Source organism: Stegostoma tigrinum, chromosome 1, assembly GCF_030684315.1.
Source record: "Stegostoma tigrinum isolate sSteTig4 chromosome 1, sSteTig4.hap1, whole genome shotgun sequence".
Taxonomy (NCBI): domain Eukaryota; kingdom Metazoa; phylum Chordata; class Chondrichthyes; order Orectolobiformes; family Stegostomatidae; genus Stegostoma; species Stegostoma tigrinum.
The window spans coordinates 69,345,575-69,371,872 of record NC_081354.1 but is presented as its reverse complement, the minus strand read 5'-3'; the positions used below and the strand labels follow the sequence as shown (position 1 = coordinate 69,371,872).

Here is a 26,298-nt window from a genome sequence, read left to right as displayed (position 1 = left end):
CAGAGAGGGGGATGGGGTGAGGGTTCTGGAATAAATAGGGAGAGAGGGGGAGGCGGACCGAAGATGGAGAGAAAAGAAGATAGGTGGAGAGGAGAGTATAGGTGGGGAGGTAGGGAGGGGATAGATCAGTCCAGGGTAGACAGACAGGTCAAGGAGGTGGGATGAGGATAGTAGGTAGAAGATGGAGGTGCGGCTTGGGGTGGGAGGAAGGGATGGGTGAGAGGAAGAACAGGTTAGGGAGGCAGAGACAGATACGTGGAACAGTCCCTCTTCCGCACCTACACAGGCCCCAAACCCCACCTCTTCCTCCGTTACATTGATGACTGTATCGGCGCCGCCTCTTGCTCCCCAGAGGAGCTCGAACAGTTCATCCACTTCACCAACACCTTCCACTCCACTTCCACTGCTGGGCCTGCTGTGTTCATCCAGCCTCACATTTCATTATCAGAGACAGGTTGGACTGGTTTTGGGATGCAGTGGGTGGAGGGGAAGAGCTGGGCTGGTTGTGTGGTGCAGTGGGGGGAGGGGACAAACTGGGCTGGTTTTGGGATGCGGTGGGGGAAGGGGAGATTTTGAAACTGGTGAAGTCCACATTTATGCCATTGGGCTGCAGGGTTCCCAAGTTTGTCATTTGTCATGTTTGAGAGAACTAGAGAAATATCATCAGCAATGTCTCTACCACATCCTCTGCACTTAGTGGGCATTCTTTCAAACAAACACAATTGTCCATCTTAATATTAGCTCTACAAACTTTGATACTGACCCTAACACTGACTGGGCAGCTGTAAAATGTCTCCTCTGCCAGGTCATGTTTTCTTAAGTATCAAATCACCAACATTTTAAAGGAGGACAAGTAAAATGCAATTAAGGCTGTCTGAAGCTTCCCTTGAAGTATGGCAGTACTGACTTTAATAATTGGGAGGAACCTCCTGCCAGCCATTCAAAATGGCAACCACTTGTCCATCAAGGTGCGCCATGCTTTGAATCAATGTGCCTTGTCAATGAGGCAAAGCGATAACAGAGATGGAAAGAAAAGGAAGCAAAACCTGCATTCTGGGTCCCACTACCATGTGGGACATTGTGTCCATGTACCTAATGGTTTGCATGTTGAGAATTGACTTGTTCAGTCACTTAATGATCCAAGGCAGAAACCTGCAGGGGAAATGTCATTCTCAGACACTATCATTCTTTGTGTTTGGCAGAAATTGCAATGGTGCCAGTATCATATCCCTCATCAAGTACTGGTGACTTACCATGGCCACTTTTACTCTAATTCCTTACTCTCCCTCGATCATAGCAATTGTCCTTCCATCTACTTAGGCCTTGTTTCTCTTTAAAACCCTCTGCCCAACTACATCACTCTCCTCCATTTCTTAAAATCCAACACTTTAACTAAGCTTTTGGCCAGCCTTTTGATCAGTGTAGAAGGACTCCAATTATTTGCTACTTCGATGAAAGACTTGGATGGCAGTTTTCAGTGTGTGTTTGCTAAATTTTCCAATGACCGAAAGGTTTGTAGGAACGCTGTTATAAATACGGTTAAAAATGGGGTAATATTTGGCTGATGGAGCATAATGTAGGAAAATGTGAACTCATCCACTTTGGTAGGAAGAACAGGAAATAGACATTGGGCAGCATGGTAACTCAATGGTTAGCGCTGCTGCCTTACATTGGGTTCGATTGTAGCCTTGAGCAATATCTGTGAGGGGTTTGCATATTCTTCCCGTGTGTATGTGAGTTTCCACCGGGTGCTCCAGTTTCCTCCCACAGTCCGAAGATTTGCAGGTTAGTTGGATTGGCCATGCTAAATTATCCCATAAAGACAAGGGATGTATAGGTTGTGTAGCTTTGAAGTGCAGTGGCATACTGTAAGTAGATTGGAGATGTGTCATGACAGTTCTAAGAACCTGGTTCATGTCAGATTCCAGTGTCTATGGACACAGGGTGTGCATACCAAGGTACCCATGGGGCACGCTCTGAGATGTTGGTGTCCAGTATCTAACATGGAGGTCCTTTGCAGCAAGTGGTGAGCTGACTTCATCAGGGGGCCGCTCTTATTTCCATATTGAATTTTCAATGTAAAAATAACCTTAACCTTGCGTTTTCTCACCATTTCAATAAATCACTAACATTGATATGCTATAGTGTTCCAACAAAGTTCAAAGAACACCATTTAATTTTCTGTATAGACACTTTACAGCCTGTAGGACTCAATGTTTCTTTTTATAGCTTCAGAGTATGATCTCTCTATTCCTTTTCTCTTGCATTCTCCACCGTCCCCTAGCTCTGTGTTTATGGTCTTGCTCTCAGAAGAATGGGTCCATTTTCTCCTCCTGTTAGCTAACCCATTTACACCTGTGTATCCTTTACAACCATTATCACCGCATGTGTCTTGTGCTCTGGGCACCCGCATAATTTGTTCCACTCACTCCTCTGTCCCCTCTGTTTAAAGCATTAAAAACCAGCATTTTCCAGCCCCTTACAGTGCCAAAGACATGACCTTTTTTTTCCCTCAACAGGTGCTGCTAGACCTATAGAGTTTCTCCAGCACTTTATTTCAAATTTCCAGCGTCTGCAATGTTTTGCTTTTATTTCCTTGACATTTAGCTTGTTTGGTGCATTTGCTAAGACAGGAAGCTGAATATTAGTGATCAGCGATAGTGGGAACTGCAGATGCTAGAGAATCCGAGATAACAAAAGTGTGGAGCTGGATGAACGCAGCAGACCAAGTATTGAGTTGAGTCATCAATACAGCATTTAACATGCAGTCGCTCCCCTTAATCAGCAACTAGCCACTGTTGAGCAATAACGTCACTGTACAACTTACTAAAAGCATAGATGACAGAGTGAGATGTTTCCCTGGCCTTGCTGGGCTTTTTGTCTGACTCTGCCACAAATCTCATCAGCACCCGTATCGCTCAGGCCCCATAATGTTTTGTCCATTATATTACTTGGAGATTTTATAAAGATGTTGCACATTTACCATTTCTCTGTACTCCATACTTCAAACTTTAAATGATAATTATGCTTTTTTTTAAAAAAATGCTAGCTTATCAACTTGGCCTGCCACCTTCACAGATTTATCTATCTCATTCTCCAGGACTCTGTTTCTGCAGAGACAATGGGAACTGCAGATGCTGGAGAATCCATGATAACAAAATGTGGAGCTGGATGAACACAGCAGGCACAGGCTTTTGTGCTCCTAAGATGCTGCTTGGCCTGCTGTGTTCATCCAGCTTCACACTTTGTTATCTCTGTTTCTGCAACTGCTTTAAGATGGTAGCATTCACTTTATGTAACCTGTCATTATACTCCTTTCCAAAGAACATTACAATAAGTTCACAGAATTAAACTCCTTCTGCCGCATAACCACCCAGTTCATCATTTTAGGTAATATTGCAAACTCCAGCTGTTGTCTACATTCATAGACTTGTTTTCTAAATTTTGGGTCATATGAAAGTATAATGCCTCTGTCCAAATCATTGGTATTATTACAATCCTCATTGGGATCGACAAAACACAAGAACCAACCTTAACAAACAAACAAACAGACAATCTCCAAGTGAAGAAATGACAAAACAAGATTTCATTTCCATAATATTTATTTCATTAGGCATGAAAATCATTGTAAGTTAAACATAAATTAATAGACAGGACATGATCAATATGAACTGTGGATTACACATAGAATAATGAGTGTTGCAAAGAGATTTTGCATAAAACAAAGTCTTCTCAACTCTAGGCTCCCATTGTTTGTAGTAGCTAAGGAAAATCTATTAGAACTGTCACCAGCTTTATTTGTAGGAATGGAAGATTGCTCAGTTGGCTAGATGGTTGGTTTGTGATGCAGAGTGATGCTACCAGCCTGTGTTCAGTTCCACACTGGTTGAGGTTACCATGAAGGACTCTCCTCCTCAACTTCCCCCGAGGTGTGATGAGGTTAAGAACATAGAACAGTACAGCATAGTACAGGCCCTTTGGCCCTCGATGTTGTGCCGACCTGTCATACCGATCTCAAGCCCATCTAACCTACACTATTCCACGTACGTCCATATGCTTATCCAATGACGACTTAAATGTACCTAAAGTTGGCGAATCTACTACAGTTGCAGGCAAAGCGTTCCATTCCCTTACTACTCTCTGAGGAAAGAAACCACCTCTGACATCTGTCCTATATCTTTCACCCCTCAATTTAAAGCTATGCCCCCTCGTGCTCGCCGTAACCATCTTAGGAAAAAGGCTCTCCCTATCCACCCTATCTAACCCTCTGATTATTTTATATGTTTCAATTAAGTCAGCTCTCAACCTTCTTCTCTCTAACGAAAACAGCCTCAAGTCCCTCAGCCTTTCCTTGTAAGACCTTCCCTCCATACCAGGCAACATCCTAGTAAATCTCCTCTGCTCCCTTTCCAAAGCTTCCACATCCTTCTTATAATGACCAGAACTGTACGCAATACTCCAAGTGCGGCTACACCAGAGTTTTGTACAGCTTCACCATAACCATCACTTGTCATCTCTCTCCAGTGAGGGAGCAGCCCTGTGATCTAGTAGGATTGCGGCAACTGTATCTGGGTATGAGGGATTCTGGATATTCACTCAAAAGTAAAAGAAACCCTAATTATGCTTCCTAACTGTTCAGGAATTCAGTTCTTAATGTGGCTGCTGAACCCATTCCTAGATCTTTTCTGTTTTGTCTGAAGGTATTTGCACTCTGGCGGCATATTTAAACTTCTCATGCTCGTCTCAGCGCGCGCGCACACACACACACACACACACACACACACACACACACACACACACACACAATCATTATGCTCTGCTTTACTGTTTTGTATACATGCTTTGAATGCCCTTGTAATCCCATGGTTTTCAATCCTACTAACTGGCAACTCAAAGGCCAAATACACATCAACCACAAGTACATTCACTAACCCTCTCAGTTAATTTAACAATTAGTTAGGTCTGTGATTTGCCATCAAAATAATATGTCCTGGATGATTTGCATTTACTCATGACTTTCCAACTGCCAATTAACTTAATCTTGGATTGAGATCTCTGAATGTTACCCATTAGTGACATTTCGCTGGTCTGTTTTTGTCAGATTTAACCTTGTCCCTCTTTTGAATGGGCATGTAATATTTGCAGTGCTCCAGTCCTCTGGCACGCCCTGCCATCACGGCATTGCACATTTAAAATACTGAAACAACTTAAACTCCTCCACTGCAATGTAATCAAATAAAATTTGACCTTATGCCACAAAGCGATGTTAGTACAGATTACCAAAGATTTTATTGTGGAGATAAATTTTAAGGACTGTCTTAAAGGATGAAAGCAAGTTGGAGAGGTTTAGGAAGGGAATTAAAGCTGAAGGCTGAGGCAGCTAGTCAATGGTGAAGTGATTAAAATAGGGGATGTGTGAGGGGCCTGGCATGAAGGAGCAAAGTTTTGTCAACATATCTTATATTTATGTGGTTCCTTTAACACAATAAAATGTCACCAAGCTACACAAGACCATTTATAATGGAAAACTCAACAAGGAGGAGATGTTAAGGCAATTGGCAAGAAAACTTGACAGTTAATAAATCTCATTAGTGACATATTTGACATTCAACAGACTTGAGCTGTTTGTAAAATGTATATGACTGCATCTCAAAATGCTGTATAAAAATGTTTTCGGTTGTACATTCTGCCTCAACAGAGGATTATATTTTATAAGTGTAGCATCTCTTGTTTGTGAAATTGGTAAGGCAGTATTCTGGGGATGTTTTATTTTGATTGAAAGTCCATCAAGATTGACTATTGCCAACACGTTCCATTAATGCAGACAAAGCAGATGGCTTGACTTTTTCTCAGCCTTCTCATAAAGCCTGGGATCAGTTAGTTTATCCTGTTCGCTTCAAAAGTGATGATGACTGGGAATGTAGACAAGGACACAAACTACTACCAGCCACAGTTTATCACTGATAAGAACAAAGACAGCAAAAGAGACAGAGAGGGTGAAAGATCACTAGAGATAGCCGTGGGGGAGGGGAGAGACTAGGGGTACAAACTAATTCAGAAAGCCAGATGTGTGTGTTTGGTTGACACAGCTGACTTGCATGCTCGGAACAATGTGAGAGCAGTGTTGGAAAAGTTTTCAGACATGCAACATGATTCAAGGATTAGTTGAGTTGTACAAAGAGTATAGAGATGCTCACATTTTGGGAACAGCAGAAGGAGCCTATAGAGGTGGTGGGTGGAGATTAACCTTCTGTGTTACTTGGCTGTGCTTTTCTCAATGATTCAATAGCCATGGTAATGTAATGGTGCTGTGCATATGAAAAAAGTGAGGATATAAGAGACCAGTGCATGTATCTTAAAACAAAAACTTGAAGTTTCAAAGCTCTCTGACTATGCAAGAGGCTTAATTTTATTTGTAAATCATGCCTGCACTGATATATTTGTGTGCGTTGGCATTTCTACAAATTTTAAAACTGAAGTATTGCTTAACTGCAAGCCAGTGAAGGTACATAAGCATAGGGTGGGGGAAGGATGTGGTGAATCGGACTTGGTATGAGTCGGATATGAGCAACAGCAGCTTTCTATTCATAGCAGCTATAATGTGATAATATATTCCAGTACGATTCACAGGAGTGTTGATGGAGCAACATATGATGCCAAGCCATGTTAGGTCTGATGACTGAAAGCTTAGTCAGTGTGGTAGGTTTTAATGAGTGACTGAAAGGAAATAATTGAGATGGAAAGGCCAAGAGGCTTAGGGATGTTGAGGCCTCATCAACTGAAGGTACAGCCACTGTTGCTTAAACATGGACGCTCAAGAACCAGAATTTGATGAATGCCGATGTCTCTCAGTATCATGGGATTAAAGGAAATTACAGAGCTAGGGAAAGATAAAGCCATGGAGGAGTCTTAAACAAAGATGAGAATTTTAAAATCAAATGTTGCTTGACCAAGAACTTGAACTTTATATGTCCTCAGGATTCATATATAATTTGGAAGGCCGATTGTGACAGGTGAAGTCTGTAGGTAGCAGATTTGTAATCTCGTTAGCAGATGAACACATTTTATGATATGTGGTACGAAGAGGTTACGTATTTTGTAGAGTTCTATGTTTCTGCAGAGATGGCGAGGGGTTAGGCCTTAGAGAAATATAGAGATAACAATGAGAATTTTAAAATCTGTATTGTGTGACTGGAAGTTGACATAGGTTAGCAAAAGTCAGGATGATGGGTGTGAGACACAATGCTGATAAAAGATCTTATGCTCAATTTATGGAGGGTGGAAAATGAGAATGTTGGCCAATAGTGCTTTGGAATGGTCACTTCAAATGTCTGCTATTTCCTTCGTTCATTCTGTGCCTGTGATTGTATCTTCTTGTTTGGTAAGACATTTACAAAGTGTTAATTTAGTGCCTCAGCCTTGCACTCCGGCTCCGCATGATCATTTCATGTTTTGCTCCATACCTGCCTGTACTTTTCTTTTGACTATCATCCTTACAGTTTATATGTTTATAAGATTTTAGTGATTCCTTCATATTATGAACTAATATTTTCTAAAATGCTGTATTTTTGCTTTTTAATTTCCTTTGTATGTATCTTTTGCAGCGACTATATTGTTTACTTTTCTACAGTTTGTCAAACATTTATCATAAAGCTGCTTGTTCCTGTTTTTGTATCTCTATTTATAGAAAATAGAGACATGAGTAGGCTATTCAACCCTTTCAGTGTGAACATGACTGATCATCAAATGCGGTATCATGTTCCTGTTTTCATCCCCAAAACCCTTTGATGTCCTAGTAAGAAATGCATCACACTTCTTGAAAATATTCAATGTTTTAGCCTGAACATCTTTCTGTGGCAGGGAATCCCACAGGCTCAACACCTTCTGGGTGACAAAATTTCACCTCATCTTGTCCTAAATGTCCAAAACACTGGTAAAAAAGAGTTATAGCATTTACAAAGATAAATCTGGATGTAACATACCAGCGAAGGAAGCAGATATGTTGTCAAAAGTGGCACTCACAATGAAGGACGTTTAGGATGCCATTATGAAACCTTCTAGTTCCAATGTGAAGCAGCAGCTTAACATTCTTCGGAGGTCATCAAACCAGCAGAGACAGGGTCTAGGATTTCTGTGGCTAGATGTTTGTTTCTACAGTGTAGATGGTAATTATGAATTGGGATTCTGTGGAAACTCCAATGTAACAGACTCTGAGGGAATTTGGAGATCCTGATGGATCAATCTCCTACACCTCGAACCTCCAGAATTATCCATCTAAACTGGAGAATTCAGAGGATTCTGCAACAGTTAGTCAAATACTTACCCAGGAAATGTTAGTCGGTAAAAACCTAGTCCACCTCCTGAATAACTACTAAACTAATCTCCCAACTTAACCCTTTATCTCAACTGCCTTGGAAAACCTTCCCACCTGGCACACTACTAACTTGGCAGACTACTCCTTCTGTCTGGTCCTCTACCAACCCAGTACACCACCTACCTGGCAGCCACCCCCCACCCCAAACAAACAGGTACCCTGCCTTGCTGGCACCCTAATCTCTCACTTTCCTAACATACTTGCCCTTTCACCAGAGCTGTCAAAATGGCTGGCTCTAATGCCACATATGTAAATCATAGATAACACAGTGTGGAGATGGAGGAGCACAGCAGGCCAAGCAACATCAGAGGAGCAGGAAAGCTGATGTTTTGGGTCAGCACCCTCCTTCAGAAAGGGGGGGAGCAGAAGGGGATTCTGAAATAAATAGAGGGAGGGGGCGCAGCGATAGCAGGTAGACAGTGGAGCGGATAGTTGGGAGAGAAGACGGGTAGGTCAAGAGGGCGGGGATGAAGCCACTAAAGGTGTGTGTAGCTAGGTGCTGGTGGGGATTGGTGAGCGAGGTGGGAGGAATGGATAGTCGGGAGAGAAGATGGACAGGTCAAAGAGGCAGGGATAAGGTCAGGGGTGGAGGGATTATTTATTTCAGAACTCCCCTCCTCTCCCCCATTTCTGAAGAAGGGCCCTAACCGAAAACGTCAGCTTTCCTTCTCCCCGAATGCTGCCTGGCCTGCTGTGTTCCTCCAGCTCCACACAGTGTTATCAGACTCCAGTATCAGCAGTTCTTACTATCTCAATGTAAGTCATAGAATTTGGCAACTGACTGCTGTGACAAAGGGGAGAATAGTTTCGCTTCCTGTGTTTATCATGCAGGATGAGGGACCTAGCAGGCTTAAAGTACACAAGGGCCCCAGATTGGAACCTCCTGTTAGAAATGTGGAGATCTTTCTTCATGTAAATACGGAGCGGGTTGGCAATCTAAGTGTGTGCAACCCTGATGAAAATGTGGCCCAACAACTCTAACTGAATCACAGAATTGTTACAGTACAGAAGGAGACCATTTCCTCCATTGTGCCAGCACTGGCTCTTCAGATGAGACTATAGCCTTGCTCAAATGAGATGGAATGACCAATAAATTGCAAGTCTCCCAACTTTTGTAACAATGGCCCCAGGGCATTGAGGACACCAATGACATATGACCATGACAGATAGACCATGAATGCAGCTGGGCATTCAGTTATGTTAGAGAGGGATTTTAAAGAGGAGCCCAAGTCCTGTGTTCAGTAGCACAAACTGATTTTTATTCAGAGCTTCTTACCACGCAGCATGGGAGAGGGTCTCTCGGTCACTCTATGATAAAGTACGATGTTTAGAAATACCACGTTACAATAGTTATGATCAACAGTAACATCAGTGCTCGCCACATCTCCTCTGACCTACACATCCAATCCTGTGAATACACGATCAACTTCATGGTCAAACTTAAGTCCTTGCATCATCTCATAATGTTTGCCAGACCCCTCCATCACCTGTTCTTGGGCTCTTACCATCCATCTTACTGACCACATTCCAACACCGATTGTTATGTTCCTTTCTAGAAATTTGCTAGCTGCATAATTTACCAGCTTCTTACTAATGACATTTCAAATTCAGTCTTGCAATTCATACTCCTTACTAACATTAATACAGAAGATTAAAAAGGATGTTAATTTCTATCAATTGTTATGAAGTTTATAATGTCGCTCTAATATTAGTTAGTTATAAAGTTATTCATAGTCACACCTAATCCTACAATCCTGTTACAAAGCTAACAATATTGGGCGCAGCTTCCTCTTACCCACCTTGTGAAGTGGTAATTGTTTATTCTCTTGAGATCATTGTGACCCTGTTACACAATTGTTTCTCTCCCCCACCATTGCTACGTTATTTATCTTTTGGTACTCTAATAAGATTATCTTGTTTATACATTTTTTGTTGATCTAATCTTCCTGCTGATGTAGAGAAGTTTCTTCCAGATCGTTTATTGAAACCAGTCTCTGCATCCAAGGCCTGACTGCCTACAGAAATCTAATTAGAATTTTCCGGTATCTAAAACATTAAAACTACCATTATTGTATTTGTGTCTACTGTAATATGTTACAATTATTTAAAAGGCCTCATCTAAGGTGGTTAATGCTTTCCCTATTTCATATTAAAATTGGAAATTTCAAACCAAACTGTTTTCATCTGAGCTGCCTGATCAGAGTCTTACGGTCAGCGTTCTAGCCCCATTTTACTAAGACTCAGGGATTTTGTTGTCTGTCTGCAAAGGCCGTGATTTGAGCCAAATGAAATGTTGCATCAGCTACGATTTTCTTCCACCATTTTGTGTCAGTTTAAAAAAAATTCAAGCCGCCATTTTGTCCCACTCAGCAATTGGTATCTGTAACAAGTTACTACCAGTGAGACTGACAAATCTCTAAAAGCACAGCTCAGCCATTGCAGCTTGTTAAAGGATTGGGAAATTGAACTCCATATATCATCTCTACACTGTCTTGAATCAAATGGACTTCTATTTTTAATTGTTGCAGTCCAATTACGCAGATCTTGGGCTGGAGGTTTTCTAGCAACAACTTCTGACCTAAACTAAAAACCAAAAGAGCTGCAAATGCTGTAAACCAGAAAGCAAAACAGAAGTTTCTGGAAAAGCTCAGTAGGTCTGGCAGCATCTGTGAAGAGAAATCTGAGTTAACGTTTTGGGTCTGTTGACCCTTCTTCAGAACTGATGGTAGCTAGGAAAATGTTGGTTTATATGCAGAAGAGAGGGTGGGGGAAGGGATAAGGAGTAAAGGGTAGGTGGGGATAGAGCCCAAAGAGAGAGTAGAGCAGTTGGACAGATATGGAGTAGGTCATGATATAGGTAAGAGAGTGAATAGCTCTTAATGGAAACTGTTAATGGCTAACAGTAGATAGTGTGTTATAATGAATGTTTTCTCCAAGTAGCTGTGGGCATCAGAGGATTTATAGTGGTTATTAGTGGCCAGTCTGTCCCCTGAAATGAAAACAGAGGTGTTGAGGAAGGGAAGGGTGGAGTCAGATGGATCAGGTGAAAGTGAGGGCAGGGCGGAAATCGGAAGCGCAATCGAGGAACTTTTCCAATTCTGGACAAGAGAGGGAAGCAGCACTGATAATATCATTGAAATATCGGAGAAAGTGTTGTGGGTGGGGGCTGGAATAGGACTGGAACAAGGAATGTTCCATGTACCCCAGAAAGAGACAGACATAACTGGGGCCCATGTGGGTACCCAGGGCCACCCCTCTGACCCGAAGAAAATGAGAGGAGTTAAAAGTGTAGCACACCCTCATCAGTGGTGTGAGCCTTTGTTCTTTTGCTTATAAATTCTGTGTCTGATACTGCCTGTCTCACTAACACCTGAGGAGGAGTAGGACTTTGAAAGCTTGTGTTTTTAAGTAAATCTGTTGTATTGTAACTTGGTGTCACGTGATTCCTGACCTTGTCCACTCCAGTCCAACACTGGAATCTCCGCACCGGGGATAGACGTGCCAAAGGATTGCATGTCCATGGTAAAGAGGAGGCAGCTGGAACCTGCAAACTGGATATAAAGCATCACAGGAATCACAGATGTACATGGGCAGAGACTGGACCAGGGGAGAAAAGGTTGAGTCGAAGTAGGAAGTGATGAGTACAGTGGAGCAAGATCAGGCTGAAACAGGACTGCCTGGGTAGACCTGTTGTTGGAAAATCTATGTTCTGCTCGCAAAAATGACCCTGAGCTTCCAGTTGCCTCCCACTTTAACACCAGCCTGTTCTCTGGCCAACACCTCTGTGTCAGGCTTGCTGCAGTGTTCCAGCAAAGCTCAGTGCAAGCTGGAAGAACAACATCTCATTTTCCACTTGGGAACCCTGCAGCCCTGCGGACTCATATCGAGATCAATAATTTTAGGGCCTGAACTGTCCCATAGCCCAGCCCCCTACCTTACACACCAGGCCTTGTTATCATATAATTTGCCATTACACACTACCAATCGTTAACCATTAATAGTCTCTGTTGACAACTATGCACCCTCACAGCCAGATTGTAATTTACTCCTTTGCCTGTCCAACTGTTCTCCACTTTCTTTGGGCTCCATCCCCACCTGTCATTTACTCTTTCCCCCTCCCCGCTCCATGTCATTTGAATATAAACTGACATTTTCCTAGCTACCATCAGTTCTGAGGAAGGGTCACAGACCCAAAACGTTAACTCAGATTCTTTCTTCACAATTCTGCCAGACATGCTGAGCTTTTCCAGCGACTTATGTTTTCGCTTCTGAACTACACTTAGACCACACTTGGAATATTGTGTCCAGTTCTGGTCGCTCTATTATAGGAAAGATGTGGAGGCTTTGGAGAGGGTGCAAAGGAGGTTTACCAGGATACTGCCTGGACTGGAGGGCTTGTCTTACGAGGAGAGGTTGACTGAGCTTGGACTTTTCTCTCTGGAGAGAAGGAGGAAGAGAGGTGACCTGATCGAGTGTATAAGGTAATGAGAAACATGGATAGAGTCAATAGCCAGAGACTTTTTCCCAGGGCAGGATTGACTGCCACGAGGGGCCATAGTTTTAAGGTGTTAGGAGGAAGGTATAGAGGAGACGTCAGAGGGAGGTTCTTCACCCAGAGAGTTGTGAGCGCATGGAATAGTTTACCAGTGGTAGTCGTGGAAGCGGAGTCATTAGTGACATTTAAGCGACTGCTGGACATGCACATGGACAGCAGTGAATTGAGGGGAATGTAGGTTAGGTTATTTTATTTTTGGATTAGGATTATTCCACAGCACAACATTGTGGGCCGAAGGGCCTGTACTGTGCTGTACTTTTCTATGTTCTATGTTCTATGTTCTAAAATGGCTGTTTCAGGATATACCGAAGTGTTTCAATTGAAAGATCAAACCTCCAAGCATTTGGCAACAAAGCTCTGATTCTCTTGGAAAAGTAGAAATCATCCAGCAGGAGAAGCTTCACTGATCTCTCCCAGTGATGTATCTTGGGGACCCTAAGGAAGTTCCAGAAGTCAGGGACTTTAACTATTACTTCTGTTCAAAGCCATTTGACTAACATGACTGACATCTAAAGTGGAGCTGATTTAAAGACTTCCCCATTGGTTCACCTGTGTTAGCATTATAATTTCATTGATACAAAATTGACTGATTTGTGAGAAGTGTTCCTATTTTTAGGCTTTGAATTCAGAACCTTGGTCCATTGGAGTGTTTTCCTCATTGCTTTTTATGAAAAACACATAACTGCAGTTATTTTGGCTTGACTGTCATGAGACTGTCTGCCTCTGGGATTAAGTAGCATATGGTTGAATTCTACACAGTAGCTTTATGGATTACTGATGTTACCACTTGTTTAAAGAATTAGTTTCCTTCGTAATAAATGGGTTTTCCTTCAGTTTATTGAAGGAACTCAATGGAAATCTCTAGTTCTGGAGAACAACGATAAAGAGAAACAAATGTATCATTTTGGTGATTAAGTAAAGCATTTACACTTTTGATATGATTTGTGGAGTAGTGAGGCTTGATTATCAATGTGCTCTTCCTCTGATTAGAGTCATGATATTGTCCATGTGCATCTCTTCCTTTTCTTTTTGCTGCATTCACAATCGATAACAAAGTAGAATGTTTCTGGTTGCTTCCCAATCAATAAAATTTCTCCTCAAAAGTGGATTCCTTGCTGACACCCCATGTAAAACTCAGATGAAAAGTTCAGTTAACTTTTAAAGGTATAAACACTTCTATAAGTATGAACAGACAGTGGAATCTCCATAGTGTAAAACACTGGAGCAACTTCCTCATCTGTATCCACATACGGATTTCTCAGCTTTGTCTCAGAGTCTGCACTCTAAAAACTTATGTCATAAAAATTCCCTTTATTATTAAATATGACACATAATTTTTGGAAGCACATTTTGTTTAGGAAAATAAATCAAATGTGATTTGGCTTTATCTAAATTGTACTAATACCTATATCCTTGCTGAAAAGCTAAATGATACAGTGGGAACCATCAGTGATATATTAATAGCGTAAAATTAAGGTAATAAAATCAGTAGATAGTTATAATAAGAACATTTAATAAACATTAACCACAGTTTATGACAGAGTCAGAGTTGTGTGATTACTTCCTTGTTACAAAGTTGGATTTAGCAGTGGAAGGATTGCGCTGGAGAGGGTGCAGAGGAGATTCACCAGGATGGTACCTGGGATCAAAAGCCTTGGCTATGAGGAAAGACTGTCTCGGCTGGGTTTGTTTTCCTTGCAGCAGAAGAGTTAGGGAGGTCAGAGAGAACAATTTCCTTCCTTCTGAGTCACCGGTCTGGTTCATTATCATGATTTTGTGCGTCAAAGCATTATACAGCTTGGTCCACAAGTTTATACCATTTTGAATGATTGGTAGTGAATTCCTCTGGACATTAATATCAGTGCTGCTGTGTTTTGTCTTTATCTAGAACATTGGTCATTTGAGAGTTGAAGAAACAGGACCTGGCACAGGAGATGCTTTATGGCCATCTAGCTGCAGCGTCCTGTCTGTGTTGATTATGGAGATGGCTTTAAGAAAGATATGAACCTTTGTTCTATGGTTCTCTCTTTAAGTCTAGAAGATGCAGCGATGGTATTGCTGATGGAATTTCTATCTTCTGTTGCAGAGTCCAGATTTCGCTGCAGTTCAGATGCAAAATAAAAGGTAGCTGGCCAAGGCCAGTGAATAATAATACAAACAAGAGCAGGTGGAGAGAAAATGTTAATGCCTTAAGTCCTGTAAACATTCATCAGAATGGTACAAAATTAAAACCGAAAATAGAAGTTCTAGATAAATGATAGAATGACTATTTGAATAGTACTGTTTTTGCTCAGAAATGGTGCTGTTTCTGCATAAATGAATATGAGGTGTCCCTGGCATTCTCTGATGTATATCTTTCAGATGTGTTGTAGCATTTTATAATGTGACTGCCAAGGTCAACACAAAACCTAGAAACAGCACAAGCAGAGGAGTTAACACAAGTAAAAGAATGTGCCATGGTTAAAAAGGTCAAAAACTACTGTTTTCTAGATATGTAATGTATAAACACTGAATAGTTGCCAATTGTTTTGATCTACATTTACTGGTAGCAGAACTTAGTCCTCAGACAGCCGCTTTTCCCTTGCTTATCTATGTCTAAGAAAGACCTGTCCAACCTGCAATGTCAAGTGAAAAATGAAAAAAAAAGTCTTTAAAGGATAACAAGGTATAGAGCTGGATGAACACAGCAGGCCAAATAGCAACAGAGGTGCAGAAAGCTGACGTCTCAGGCCTAGACCCTTCTTCAGAAATGATCAATGTTCTTCATTTCTGATGAAGGGTCTAGGCCCGAAACGTCAGCTTTTGTGCTCCTGAGATGCTGCTGGGCCTGCTGTGTTCATCCAGCCTCACATTTTATTATCTTTGTCAGTATCATGTTTTCCACTGCTGTTGACCATGTCATGTCGGTAGTAATGGTCTACTAGCCATCTCTTGAAAGGGATCAATTGACTCCATGGGTTAGTTTATTTAAAAAAAGTAAAGTGCATTATAAGTTACGAAGCCAACGTATCAGCAACCAATTGCAGCTTTCAAACTAAAAGCAAACCAACAGCTAGGCAGAGTCACAACTGTGCATGCATGTAGCACTTGGAATATTTAAAATTAAACTCTTTTAGAGGCAAAGTGCATGTACAACACCCCATTGCTCTTAGATTCCAGTCGTTTCTCTCACTATGTCCTCACACCACATAAATCATCTGTATGTTCCCACCAGATATTGCCATTCCCCTAAAATATTTCCTGACCATAGATCACTCATGTCCTATTACTTCAAAAATAATTCCTTAATTGTAAACTCCAATCTCAATTAATATCTCATTCAAAGGCTGCCAATCCACCTATATGTTATTCTCTCGATGCTGCAATAAAATGTCATTCTTGGTTGTTTCTGCTTTGGAGTGGGGAACTCCTGACTCTGAAACATGATCATTATCACTAAGCCAAGGATATCACCTTATTTTACACAATTAAAGCTATTTATCATCCAACTTCCAATCAGCAATACCATCCAAATCAACGTACATCATGCAACTATAAAGTCTCTCATTCACCAAGTCTTAGAAATGAAATATCATGTTTTAATATAGATCAATTGATAGAAAACAGCCCCTAATTATATAAAAGCAGAATCTGTAGATGCTGCAAATTTTAAATAAAAACAAAATGCTGGAGAAACTCAGCAGGTCACTCAACCAATGTGTGGGTAGGTAGCTTTTGCTGGTATAGACTTGATGGGCCAAAATACCTCTTGAGTACTGTCTGATTCTATGAATGCTGTCCATCCAGCTATGGAGAAGCAGAGAATTGGAAATGATCCTCTTAGCCACCTTGCAACCAACAGAGATGATAGCACTGGACATCAGCTGAGTCCCTATGTGTGTTGGTATTGGCGATGGGGAAGTGAGGACCTCCCAGCTACCTGGTGACCAAATTAAATATTAAACATCCTCATGGCACACAATATTTGATCACGTTGAAATGATATAGGCCGCAAGGGAAATATTATGATCATGTGCATGATCATGTGAAAGCTTTCTTGACTGCTTTAATTCATGCCTTTGATCTCCGAAAGGGCCTTCAAAGAATTCCACATGAGTTGGGCAGGATGGTGACATTCTTATCAGAAAGATCACTCCCTGTGAAGGTGTACCATCACATGACTTATGCAGACTATGGATTAGTTCAGATACTCTCATTTAATGAGACCAAACAGTGAAATAATTGCTTTTTCACCTGGCAACTCGTCACAAGCAAATGGGGATGGTAAGGTCAGGAGTGAATAGTCCGCATTGGAGGCTTCAAGACAATCCAGGCAGTACTCACCTGTACATAGTGTTTAATCCAGGAAGGGAAGGGGCTTTGGAACAAAAGGCCCCGTGTGGACCAGCAGCAAAAGACACTCTCACAGGCTTTCCTGCTGTGCTCTGTGCTGTTGGAGTGCAATTGTAAGAGTCCATCTCAAGCGTAAGTTGTTAATATTACAGTGATATCTTACTCCATGGAAACAAGGGGAAACTGCATGGAGCATCAAATGTGCCAATCACCTGAACCAACATCTTCCAATTCCGTGACCACAACCACTAGATTGAGCAAGGATAGCAGAATATTGGGAATTCCACCATCTGCAGTACACCTTTAAGGAACACAACATCTTGACTCAGGACTATAATCACTGTTCCTTCATTGCCATTAGATCAAAATCCTGGAATCCTTTCCCATGGGAACAGCGGGTGTCTCTACATTATATTGACTGCAGTAGTTGACAAAGTGGCTCAGTTCACCACCACTGTGGGATGTTGTCATTGCCCATAGATACATGTCTAGTGTGCTTAGTCATTTCCTAACATGATATGGAATGAATTGAGTTAATGAAAAACTGGCATCTATGATGGTGGTGGCCCAGAGCGCCACAAGATGAATGATCATTTAGTAATTCAAATTGTATGTACTTAACACGCTTATGTACTGGGTTCCACCATGATAGAGGAAGGGGGTTCTGGAGGAACTGCACCTTCCTCATAATCATTTAAATGTCAACCATTCATGATGGAGATTTTCAGAGTTTTGATCTTACCTATTGGTTATGGGACAGAGTAACTGTACTAGTAGCATGCTGCTTCTATTGTTTCGCATGGATGTAGTCCTGTCTTGTAGGCATCTCATTTTTTAGGTGTGTCTAGTTGTGCACCTGCCATGATCGTCTTACCCTTCCTGGTGAATCCAGGTGGATTCCCTGCTTTAATGGTTGTTGGAGGATGAGAACTGTGCTGGGTTATAAGGTTACAGATTGTGGAAGGATATGGTTCTGCTGTTGCTGATGTCCCCATGAATTTTGAGAAGCTAACTTTGTTCTAAATCTATCCAATATATCTGAGTAGAGAGGAGTTTCTTTGTGACAATGGAACTGTATCTCCACAAGAACTGTATGGTAGTCACTCTGACCAACAATCATGTAGAAACATATCTATATTAATAGAATCTTGGGGATTAGACAAAGCAGATTGTTCCCTACCGGCAGCATTCCCACACCAGCAGGTGCATTCTTCAGGATTGAAGCTTCTTGATCTGACTTTGTACATTTGGAGATCATTTTACTCAGTCAATTTGTTCCTAGTGATGTTTACCATAGAAGATGGCTGATTCATCACCTGAATGGGAGCCACTAGATTACTAACCCAGTATCGTACTTGTAACGTTAACTTGCACTTAACAAGGTCTGCATTGGCCTTGGTACATTTCAGTTTCTTCTTTGTAGAACTGCCCACAGAGGCTTCGTGTTCTGCACCTTATCTGTCCTGCAGGAAATTTCTCCTTTGCCTGTACACACTGCATTGTGGGTACAATCAACTGCAAGCTGGACCTCTCCACTTGTGCTTTGTCTTGTGTGGAGCAGCAGGTATGTGGAGAACAGCTTATTTCTGTTCTAGTTCTTGCCAGCAGTATTATTTCTGTTGGTCAAGTTGTTTCATATTTGAGGCTCCAAAGTAAAGGGGCAGTAGTCCTGCTGGTCTGACAGATCACTGCTCCAAATAATAGTAATAATAGATGTAGAAACCTCCGAGGTGTGTAACCTCTCAGCACAAGCACTGGGAACAAAGCCTTTCCCATAATTCTGTAACTGATCAGCTGTAAAGTCTCATGACTTAGGTGCATATTTTAAAATAGACAACCAACCTGAACTGTAAAGGTGTTGCTAGCACATAGCCTAACAAACTGCAATTAAATTTGGAAATCAGCAGGTTGGAGCTCGCTTCCCATTGTACTACCAATTTAAATGTTTTCAATGCCACAACTTCCCGTAAATTAAATTCAGTTATCCTATTTTTGTTAGTTAATTTTATTTGGCTCTTGTGACTTCTGTTCAATGCAGGTGTTGTAGAAAAAGAGAAACTGACTAGCCGTCGAACTGGATCATCTTAAGTTGGACAAGGAGCTTGTAGTATTAATGTTTGAGAAGTTGATTCTTGACTGTTTCAAAAGAGCAGGGAGGTAGAGAAGGAGTGCACTATAAATAATATTTATTAAATTCAAAACTTACATTAGTTCCACAAAATTAAACTATGAGCAGATAATTTATTTTTCGCAGCAAAAATCTGGAGATAATTCTTTCATGAGCTGTTTTAAATGCTTCAGGTAATGTAATGTGTTTGCATTCAATTCTTTGTGATTTCATTTAATATTCATTAACTGGCTGATTCTTAATGGATTACAGAAATTTATCATGAATATACCACCCTGTGATTAAATAATGCGCAGAAAATTTTCAATTCCTTACATAGCAAGTGTTAGTGATTAATTTTATTACTGCCTATTTTTGCAACCAGCTTGCATTTGTCAGCAAAGCCATTTTGTGCAGCCTTGCCAAAGTGGCATTAAGGTGAAATTTGATAATTGGACACAGATGGCAAGATGACTGTCTGTGGTCAATTTTGGCCTTAGACATACATGAGGAAAGAACCTAGCTTGATATGGTACCATTTACTTTCAATTACATTTTTTTCTTTCTTGCTGATACTTTATCCTGGAAATTTCACATTGCTTTGAGGAACAATTGAGCTACTCTTCTATGTTGAATATTGCTCAGGACTTACGCTCAGACCTTCCCAATAGGTCCAGTTGGACCTATATTTTGGAAAACAGGCATGGGAACATCTCTGGCCCTGGAGTTAAAAAAGGAAAATGTTATTAATTGCCAGGAGGATCAGTTACCATTGTTTTAACAGGCATTTGTCACCTGAGGAATTTTTGAGGTCTGGATCACAAGCAACCATTTGGCGGACAGGTGCCTGTTCTGCTACAGTCATGGAGGAACAATTTTACACTCCCTTTGGATGGTGAGAGAAGTAGTGAGAAGGGAAAATAGTTGTGTGGTTGGCCCTAGAGAGATACTCACACCCCTCTTGCCATGAGCTGATGTGGCAGGTGGGAAGGCCAATTCAGGATTTTCTGGACTTGCCGGCAATTGAGTCCCTTAATTGGTCAATTAGCAGTCACATTATAACCTTATATTGCCTTTCCCCACCTCTGTGTTCTGCCTAGCATAAGGGATCTCCATTTACCCCAATCTGTGCAGTTGTAATAGCCCCTATTCTGTGTTCAAATGCCCCGTCCTCCAAACAAAAGGATTTGCTTTGTTGCAATCTATTGAAGGTTTTGACAGATGACTCATGTTCTGGCAATGTGCTACTATTTGTATCATATATTTGTATTTGGAGATTTGTATCAGCTACATGCTACTTTTAATAAGTTATTTTTGTTACATCTGCCTTCTGTAGTTCACTGGGTTGACTAATTATCATTTACGACAACACTATAAATGGATCGCTATCATCTGCTTGAACAATATACCATTCTGATGTGGCACATTTTGTGGATTACATTGGTTTAGAGAAAGTTACAGCACACACCAGGAGATGATTTGGCCCATCATGCTTGTGTTGGCTTTTTGAAAGAGTAGTTAAACTTAGTCCTGACAGCGAGCTTGCTTCATTGTGAAGTCTGCCAGTACCATTAAATTTAGGTCTGATGGAAATCAGTATTCCAAAGATGCTGCTTGGCCTGCTGTGTTCATCCAGCTCCACACTTTGTTATCTCGGATTCTCCAGCATCTGCAGTTCCGATTATCCCTGCTGATATTGATTCTTATTGTGCACCTGTATTTGCATGAAGAGAGTCACGTACATTTCAGATGAAAATTTGTGCAATTGATTGATTGGTTATCAGTTTCCATGAACCCTTGCTGTGCTAAACAACACTGTGGTGCCCTCAGTGTTTTTACCATTTCTGGACACATTGAAATACGAGGATTGAATCATGTAACTGCTTAAATAGAAAAGAAGGTTAAAGGGACATTTTCAACAATTGCACCCAAAATGATTTTGGGAAATTCAATCAATTAAGCATTTCCTGTCTGGAGTACATTGAAACGAAAGAAAGTAACACTTCTCGAAATCTTCCAAAATCATGAGATTCTGGAAAAGTCCCAGACAATTGGAAAACTGCCAATGTAGAAAACTTGTTCAAAAACAGATGGAAACATAAAACATGTAAGTACAGGCCAATTAGCTTAACCTCAATTATTGAGGAAAATATTAGGGTATTATGGATGATGTTACAGCAGAGCATTTAGAAATGCAAAATATCATCAAACAGAGATGTTAGAAGTCAGTGAGTTCTGCTCCAGGACATTTCTGCAGGAGTTCCTCAGAATAGTGCACTGGGCCCAATGACTTTCAGCTGCTTCCTCAGTGACCTTCCCTCCATCATAAAGGTCAGAAGTGGCGTTGTGCGCTGATGATCACACAATATTCAGCACCGTTTGTGGCTCCTCAGATACTGAAGCAGTCCACATTCAAATGTATCACAACCTCAACAATATCCAGGTTTGGACTGACAAGTGGCAAGTTACATTTGCACCACACGACTGCCAGGCAACGGCAAGTACCAATACTGAATGCTCCAATATCAATATCCTTCTTGTTACCGTTGACAGAAACTGAACTGAGCTTGACTGTCCATATAAATACTGTGGTTACAAGAGCAGATCAGAGGTGAGGAATCCTACAGCAAATAAATCAACTCCTGACTTCCCAAACCAGTCCACCATCAACAGGGTGGAAATCAGAAGTGTGATGGCATACTCCTGGCCTGTCTGGATGAATGCAGCTCATCGGCACACAACTCCACTTCTGACCTTTATGATTTTACTATTCTGAGGAACTCCTGCAGAAATGTCCTGGAGCAGAGCTCACTGACTTCTAACATCTCTGTTTAATCATATTTTGCATTTCTAAATGCTCTGCTGTTACATCATCCATAATAGTCTAACATTTTCCTGATAATTGATGTTAAGCTAATTGGCCTCTTCTTACATGTTTTATGTTTCTGTCTCTTTTTGGCGTGGCAGCAAACGCTGTGCACAATATGTAGGGCTGGTACTGGTGTAAAAAAACTTTAACAAAAAAATTAAAGCAAATTTGAAATTAAAGCTTTCTTGATTTTAACGTTGTAAAGATTGAAGCTATCCATTTCAGTTTCAGCAAGAATCTGTTCATCTGCTTTTCTGAATCTCTGTTGGATATTGTTAATACCAGACCCTGGATAAGGTCCCCCAATTCTTTACCGTTCCAAATGAGATACTCTGGACTGTTGAGCCCCTGTGAGGAGAAACATAGATTGTCTCCTCGTTTTTTTTATTTAGCCGTCCCTGTGTTGATTGCCTCATCGTAACTCCAAACCAAATTACAACTAAGAAGGAAGCAATATATTGTGTCTTTTCTGAGTGAACTAAAGGATTACTTACAAAACAAAATAAAAATTATTAACAACAGAGATGAATACAATTTAAATTGAGAGGTAAGCCTAAAATAACAAATGTTGCAAAAGGCAGATAGACAGATCAGTGTTTGAATTGTCTTCAAAGAAAGGATAGTTGAATGTTGCGACCATTGCAGTGGAGATAACTGGTGGTGTTGATAGTGATAATTGAATAGTCAGTTCCATTAAGCTTAACTTTGCAGATTATAGAGTCTACAGTTTTCATCATTGTTGTTCCAGCATTCAGGCTGAGAGAGGGCCCTTTCATTTTCTTGCTTCCTTTTCTAATAGGATGGCTTGCTAGATGATCTCTAGAACTTTGTGTCAGAGAGACTGTTTATCTGCAGCACAGGGAAGACCATGGGATGGTTTTTCAACTGTGACTTTTGCAGCACACTAATTCTTGAACTTGGGCTGGTATATAGAAGAATCTTCAGTCCCACAAATACACTCCAGTAGAGTTGAAACTGTCTTCTTAACAACCATCCTTGTATATTTTTCAAGGGGAGAAACACAAAATATGTATGCATTTTGAGAGATAGTTCTCAGGGTGTCTTGCTATTGAGCAGGGGTTCATCAGCTGTTCATTATTTTTATAGTTAGAAGAGATCACAGTCCAGCTTGTTTTGGCATGCTTATTTCCCCCTTTGAATGGTTATTGCTTGCAATTCCCTTTGCATCTTTAAGTATGACATTCAGTGAAGGTTTCTCTCTTCCCAGCAGCATTTATTAACATTTGCTTCCATTTGTGTCTGCATAAGCCCACTTCTAAGTGAAAATTTCACCCATATGTGAAATTGTCTGTAGTATTTCAGGTTTCTGTTCCATGGGCATGAAAATATTTACTTAGATGGAAACCAATGTGCAATATCAGTGTTTTGTTCAATCCTGAGCTGACCTTTCAACGTATGTCATCTATCTCCACAATTTCCTGTTTCTAGCTCTGTTAACATTGCCCATCCATGACCATACCTCAATTAACTATTGATGAAACACCATTTCATGTGTTTGCCATACATCCCTTTCCCTCTGCTCCATTACTGAAAGTATGCCTTCTGTTATGTGATCTTGGAATCTTGAACTGTTGCCCTAACGTTTCTTAATGTTGCTAACTCCCTTGCCTCCCCTTACCTGAATCTGAGAAAGCCTCCTCAAAATAGAATTACTTGGTCATGTCTTTCTTCTCTGCTCTATCTCTTTTCCTCTCTCCCTCTCCTATTCAGTTTGCCGTGATTTTAAGATATTTTTCTCCATTAACAGTGTAATATACATGCGAGTTTCTTTATCTATTTTAAGGAATCAAATTCTAGTTTTTGTGTTCTGCTGAGGGTATTTGCTCAAAAGTAGAATTTATGATTTTGTTTAAATATAATTGTTGTTTGTTTTATATAGAAATAGGATAAATAATTAATTCCCTTCCGTTTGCGTCTGATACTGCTTCACTTATGTAAACTCTTTCATTGACAGACACACTCGGAAGAAAGACCATTCCAGTGTGATGAGTGTAAGGCTTTGTTTCGGACCCCCTTCTCCCTGCAGAGACATCTACTGATACACAACAGTGAGCAACTACCTTCATAGTACCTATAGCTGGTCTTGTTCTTTTTCAAGAATGTGTTTTAAAAATTACATGTGCCACAGCTTCAATATCTTGGCTTGAAAACTTTTGACATAAATGATGACAAAAATCTACAGACCTCTTTCACACACAAGTCATTTGGAAATGTGCTGGGAGGCTTGAGCATGCAGCCAGCTTCTAGTTTCTACTAACAATCTGCTTGGCTGATGTTTGGGGCTGAGATTTCCCTTTGCACCAGACCTGGCTCTGACCACACAGGCGTGAAAGCATATGGTGGTCCATAGATCAAACAAGGTAACTCACATGAGATAATGGGAACTGCAGATGCTGGAGAATTCCAAGATAATAAAATGTGAGGCTGGATGAACACAGCAGGCCAAGCAGCATCTCAGGAGCACAAAAGCTGACGTTTCGGGCCTAGACCCTTCATCAGAGAGGGGGATGGGGAGAGGGAACTGGAATAAATAGGGAGAGAGGGGGAGGCGGACCGAAGATGGAGAGTAAAGAAGATAGGTGGAGAGAGTGTAGGTGGGGAGGTGGGGAGGGGATAGGTCAGTCCAGGGAAGACGGACAGGTCAAGGAGGTGGGATGAGGTATGTAGGTAGCTGGGGGTGCGGCTTGGGGTGGGAGGGAGGGATGGGTGAGAGGAAGAACCGGTTAGGGAGGCAGAGACAGGTTGGACTGGTTTTGGGATGCAGTGGGTGGGGGGGAAGAGCTGGGCTGGTTGTGTGGTGCAGTGGGGGGAGGGGATGGCATCCCTAAACCAGCCCAGTTCGTCCCCTCTCCCCACTGCACCACACAACCAGCCCAGCTCTTCCCCCCCACCCACTGCATCCCAAAACCAGTCCAACCTGTCTCTGCCTCCCTAACCGGTTCTTCCTCTCACCCATCCCTCCCTCCCACCCCAAGCCGCACCCCCAGCTACCTACATACCTCATCCCACCTCCTTGACATGTCCGTCTTCCCTGGACTGACCTATCCCCTCCCCACCTCCCCACCTACACTCTCTCCACCTATCTTCTTTACTCTCCATCTTCGGTCCGCCTCCCCCTCTCTCCCTATTTATTCCAGTTCCCTCTCCCCATCCCCCTCTCTGATGAAGGGTCTAGGCCCGAAACGTCAGCTTTTGTGCTCCTGAGATGCTGCTTGGCCTGCTGTGTTCATCCAGCCTCACATTTTATTATCAAGGTAACTCACATGGTTGGTATGTCAGATTAAGTAGGTTATATTTTCAAGGAGTAAAGTAAACAAGCCAAGTATTAGGGTTTACTTATACAGGAACAGAATTGAAAGTAAGGGGTTATGCTAAACTTAGTATTCAGCCTTAGGTAGACTATATATTTGGAGTATGTGTAGAGTTCTGGTCTAAATCTCACAAAGAGGATATGCTGAAGTAGGTGCTAAAAAGATTCAATGATGATACCAGGTGTCTTGATTTGGAACAAAAATGTAAATGCATTGGAAGCAGTTCAAAGGAGGTTTACTAGATTGATACCTGGAAGAAGGAGGGTAGATTAGACAGGCTAGGCTTGTCTCTGCTGGAATTTAGAATGGTGAGGGATGACTTGATTGAAGTGTTTCAGATTCTGAATGGTCTTGACAGGGTATACAGCAGGAAAGGTATTATTGCCATAGATCAATGCAGCAAAGACTTGTTTCCAAGATGGTGGATCTATCATCTGAAGAAAGATAGGCTCAGGTTCAGGCTCAGTTTGTCCAATGTTCTCCAGAGTTTCAAAGAATGAGAGGTGATCTCATTGAAACTTACAAAACATTAAAGGGATTGACAGGACGAATGCAGGCCAGATGTTTCCACTGGCTGGGAAGTCAAGAACTGGGGGACACAATTTAAAATAATGTGATGCAATGATGTCTGAGATGAGGAGAAATGCTGTTTACTTAGAACATTGTAACCTTTGGAATTCTCTACCACAGAGGGCCGTGGAAGCTCGGTCTTTGAGTTTGCTTAAGGTA

At 41.4% G+C, this 26,298-nt stretch overlaps 1 protein-coding gene across 4 annotated transcripts in view; it reads left to right on the top strand.

Moving 5' to 3' along the window:
- Nucleotides 1–26,298, top strand: part of prdm5 (PR domain containing 5) — a 295,357-nt gene that overhangs the window by 133,033 nt on the left and 136,026 nt on the right. For all 4 annotated transcript variants that reach the window (XM_048563583.1, XM_048563497.1, XM_048563403.1 and 1 more), the window contains one exon: nucleotides 24,213–24,306. In XM_048563583.1, coding sequence (XP_048419540.1) covers nucleotides 24,213–24,306 — 94 coding nt within the window. The remainder of the gene's footprint in view (nucleotides 1–24,212; nucleotides 24,307–26,298) is intronic.